At 43.0% G+C, this 4,986-nt stretch overlaps 1 protein-coding gene across 1 annotated transcript; it reads left to right on the forward strand.

Annotated features, from left to right (window-relative positions):
• Nucleotides 1-3,534: 3,534 nt before the first annotated feature.
• LOC120063405 (G0/G1 switch protein 2-like) lies at nt 3,535-4,718 on the forward strand. The gene is made up of 2 exons (XM_039013774.1): nt 3,535-3,669; nt 3,812-4,718. Exon 2 carries the CDS (start codon nt 3,841-3,843, stop codon nt 4,261-4,263), a length of 423 nt encoding a protein of 140 aa, XP_038869702.1. The 5' UTR covers nt 3,535-3,669; nt 3,812-3,840; the 3' UTR covers nt 4,264-4,718.
• Nucleotides 4,719-4,986: the final 268 nt, after the last annotated feature.

Genomic DNA, 4,986 nt, shown 5'->3' on the forward strand with positions numbered 1-4,986 from the left:
CCCTCCGCAACCCCAACCTGCTGGGATGAATACATCACACCTTAATTGGGGAGGACCTGTATGTGCTAATTGCTGGAGTGGAATAAGTGGAACGGTATCAAATACATCAAACATATGGTTTCCGTGCATTTTGATGCCATTCCATTCGCTCCGTTCCAGCTATTATTACGAGCCGTCCTCCCCTCAGCAGCCTCCACTGGAAAACATACACGCGCGAGATAGAATTTCTCGTCGGACATCTATCGACAACATATTCTTCAACAAAGGGAGGCTCATCCAAAACTAACAGTGGAGCGTTTCAACCACACTGAAGAACATAAACAGTTCTCTGTAGCGATGTGGTAAAATATAGTTGTGGATCAGTGGTTGGGTCAGCAGCTTGTCTCAACAAGGAGATTAGCCTAGGTATGCAACAATTGTTTAAGATACAACGTGCAACAAAAACTCTGCTCATCTGTCTGTTGAAAACCATTGTAAATTAAGCCATTATCCGTATTATTATCTTTGACATGCCCATCTGAATCAGTGTCTCCACACACATACACACCTCTAAATGTATATCCTGCAGGCAGTAAAACGGATTGGCACCACTGTGTGGTAACCCTGGCATTCTGTGTGTTTTGGCGTGTGGCGGTATATCAAATTTCAAATCAAATGTATTTATATAGCCCTTCTTACATCAGTTGATATATCAAAGTGCTGTACAGAAACCCAGTCTAAAACCCCAAACAGCAAGCAATGCACGTGTAGAAGCACGGTGGCTAGGAAAAACTCTCTAGAAAGTCCAAAACCTAGGAAGAAACCTAGAGAGGAACCAGGCTATGAGGGGTGGCCAGTCCTCTTCTGGCTGTGCCGGGTGGAGATTATAACAGAACATGGCCAAGATGTTCAAATGTTCATAAATGACCAGCATGGTCAAATAATAGTAATCAAATCAAAATCAAATCAAATGTATTTATATAGCCCTCCTTACATCAGCTGATATAATCACAGTGAACGGGTCAGGGTTCCATAGCCGCAGGCAGAACAGTTGAAACTGGAGCAGCAGCACGGCCAGGTGGACTGGGGACAACAAGGAGTCATCATACCAGGTAGTCCTGAGGCATGGTCCTAGGGCTCAGGTCCTCCGAGAGAGAAAGAAAGAGAGAATTAGAGAGAGCATACTTAATTTCACACAGGACACCGGATAAGACAGGAGAAATACTCCAGATATAACAGACTGACCCTAGCCCCCCGACACATAAACTACTGCAGCATAAATGTTGATCACCACCTGTGTGTAATAAAACCTATACTCAAGGCTGCTGAATACACACACTGTTTTTCTCCATAGCCACTGACTAACATCCCCAGACCAAGGTGTGTTCTGTGGCTCACCTCCGTCTCACACACGCACGCACACACACAACTTCCAGGCGGCCGCAGCCACACCCATAGCTTCCGCGTATCCCTAAGGTAAGGTGTCCGTGGCAACAACAGGGTATAATGTTTTTTTTTAGAGGGGTGAGGGGTTCTAATGACTAAAGACCACAGACCGTGACGGTCCTAGCCCCCCTTCCCCCACCCCACGACTCTACATAAAATTGGCAACGTAGTCATGACACGTCGAATGTTGTGTTTACAAAGCAGATTTCACCCTGGGAAGATTACAATAGCCTAGAGGTGCAGTTTTATCACAACCAAAGCTATAGCCACTTTTAAAGCACATAGTAGTAGTCTCAGTCTAGAACTACCTTAGTACAGTGAATGCAGTACGGTATATATTAGACTTGCATATACTTGTCTCTGTTTAATGTGCCCTGAACCTTGCTCTATCTGTGGTTAGACAACACGCTGTAAAGGTCTGAATAATGAGAGACAGTGTGTCCTTGTGATTATATACACACAAACAGCAGTAGGGTGTTACTGTGCGGAACAAAAACTACTACTCACCTCAAATGACTATATACTATACCAAAGCACATCAGTAGTCACCAACCCCTTGTAATGGGAGAACAGGTCAGAATTGCCAAATGGCCCAGGTCTCACGGTTCAAAACAAACAGACAAACTGCAGAGTTTCCTTCCAAATTGCTATTTATAAATGTTCTGAAATTTTGTTAAATTAGATTCTATTGTTAAAAAAATTCTGAACAAGAATGGTGTGTTTTTTCACTATCTAATAATGGCATGGGGTTGTTCAATGACAGACGTGTATTTGTTTAAAATCACTTGATCGTTTCAGACAGACAAATAATCATGTATTTTTTGGCCAAATGCTATATATCCGCCTCACTCTCAGAGAAATAGGTAGCACTGCTAGGTTTTACACAGTCAAATGTAACAAATAACGGAAATGTTTTATGAAAGAAATGTACAAATTATACATTTGTGACATTAATATATAAATATATTTTACAAAATTCTGTACGGTAATATGAGATCTGTATGTAAAACATTTCCATTTTACATTTTAGTCATTTAGCAGATGCTCTTATCCAGAGTGACTTACAGTAAGTCCATTCATCTTAAGATAGCTAGGCGAGACAACCACATATCACAGTCAAATATACAGGATATGAACATTCTATTCTAGCTAAACATTGGATATATAGTGTTTTTCATACACATCTAAAATCTATTAATAAAAAATCTGAGAACAGTAATATTTTTACACACACTTGAAGGTACCCAAAAGCAATTAGTTCTGGTGAAAAAACACAAACGTAAAAAAAAAATTGATGTAGCGTTTTGGAAATAAACGACAAGTGTAAGTGGCCACTAATACAAGGTCTTCATTAAACTCCTCCTGGTGGAGCGAGAAAAAAACATTCACATGCTTAACACTGGCTCTCGTTATCCACATTTCTGGTTCCCAAAACTCACTCATTGCTCAAATTCATAGGGAATTATGTATGACTGGTCCAGTCAAAGTCATGCAACAATAACATTGGTCAGCTGCAATCAGCTGCAGTCCCAAATTAGTCACAGTTTGCTCAGCAAGTCCTGTTTGTGTGTGAGTGTGTGTCAGTACAAACAGAGATCACGGTGTATGCAGATGTGATGGACGTGACAATAGAGTGACTGGTTTTATATGGCCTTTGACCTAATTGAAACTGGCCCACATGTGTCAAGCTTAACAATTTTATACATAACAATTAAGCACTTTAGCGTGTACAATATTTTGCTGAATGTTGTTGTACATATTTGAATTCTGCTCTAAAAAGATTAGGCAGGGGTAGTACTTTATTTTATAGTGGATAAACGACCAGGTTTTGACGATGATAATTAAACAGTAGCCTAATAATAACCGATGAAAATAGTTTGCTTATTTCTATGTGATTCATCGAAACGAGCACCCCTTGGCATAATTTGGTACCAACTGCTACAAAGGGCACAGAGACACATACAGGCTACACACATAAATAAGCCATACTTTACAGCGTGTTTGAGAGGAGTTTGCATCACTATTGTAACACGTAGCTCACGTTCAGCTGGACCCATGCTCCTTCTGGTTTGGCAGAAGATTAAGCTCGTGGTCAATGAATAATCATAACGCGTCACCAAGTGGGCGTGGATTAAAAGAACCAGGTCTTTATAAACGAGAAGCTGCCATTGATTAGTGCTGAAGCTACACAGGACGCCCTGGACTGATAAATACAAAAAGACAAGATCAACCCACTTGAATAAAGTAAGTAGCCCACCATTGCACGTGATTGTCCTGCTTTTTCCACGCATTGACGTTGTGGTCATTAAAAGTGCTTATTTGTTACAATTTACAACTGCATGCGTGAAAGGTAACACCTGTGATTAAAACTCTCTTCTCTCCCCAGTCAAAATCAGACAACATAATCCATCCGAAATGGACACCATGCACGAAATCATCCCCTTCGCTAAGGAGATGCTGGCGCAGAAGCCCAGCCGGCGCATGTTGAAGGTGTACTTGGTGGGCTCCGTAATTGCCTTCTTGGGAACGGTTCTGGGCCTGGTGGAAACAGTCTGCCAGCCCTTCTCCTCCGGGGAGCCGCTGGACGCCGAGCTGGCTCTGCTGATAGCCCGGGAGCAGAAGACACTGGAGGTGGAGGAGGAAAGGAGACGGGAGGAGGAAAGGAGACGGGAGGAGGAAAGGAGACGGGAGGAGGAAAGGAGACGGGAGGAGGAAAGGAGACGGGAGGAGGTAGCAGTAGTTTCAGCCACCGAGCAGATCACCATTCCCAAGAAGCTGCAACAGGCGACGGGGGTTCAGAGATGCGTTGGTGCTGTCAACCGACTGCACGCCGGGTAATGAGCGTCCCAGGGCCAGTGTCAAAACACTGTTACATATTTAAAAGGAACTGTATTAGTCCTTGCCACGCCAAATACGGTGCGCTACATACGCACTCGAAATAGCTTCACAAGACGAATGAATGGCAACCTCAAGCAGTCAACAGAAAAGTGGTCAGACTGTCTGTGTTTAACTGCGCTTCGCTGCTTTGGGTAGCCCACGTTGACGGGTCAGGTGGAATCCCACAAGTTTGAGTCCCCGGTGGAAGGAAGGCGAAAGATCCGCTGTCAGACTCACTGTCGGCTAATGAGAGCTCACAGGGCCGCTGCTGTGCAGGGAATGGCATATCTCAAGCTGCCCGGGTTCCATCCGTGTTCCCAAAAGTTACATTTTTCTAAGACTTTTAAAAGTGCTATTTTGTCAGTGCTGTAAATATATTAATGTTTTGCTACTCAATAAATTAATATTTGTATTCACATTGTCTGCTGGCATTTTTCCGTAGGGAGGGATGTATTATTTATAAGCACCCAACTATGAACACGATTCATTTTGTAACACAGTAGGAGTAGTATACCTATCAATAGCGGCTCTTTTTTCCTTCTTGCACCACACCAATAGCCACTAGAGGGCGCCTTCATACTGGGTAAGCAGAGGGACCCAAAAGTAGCCTATAATGATCCCTACTGCCATTCTTCCTTCCCGCTAATTCCACACCTTGAGACCAATAATTGGACTACACGTGAT

The sequence above is a fragment of the Salvelinus namaycush genome, chromosome 2, assembly GCF_016432855.1.
Source record: "Salvelinus namaycush isolate Seneca chromosome 2, SaNama_1.0, whole genome shotgun sequence".
In the NCBI taxonomy this organism is placed as follows: domain Eukaryota; kingdom Metazoa; phylum Chordata; class Actinopteri; order Salmoniformes; family Salmonidae; genus Salvelinus; species Salvelinus namaycush.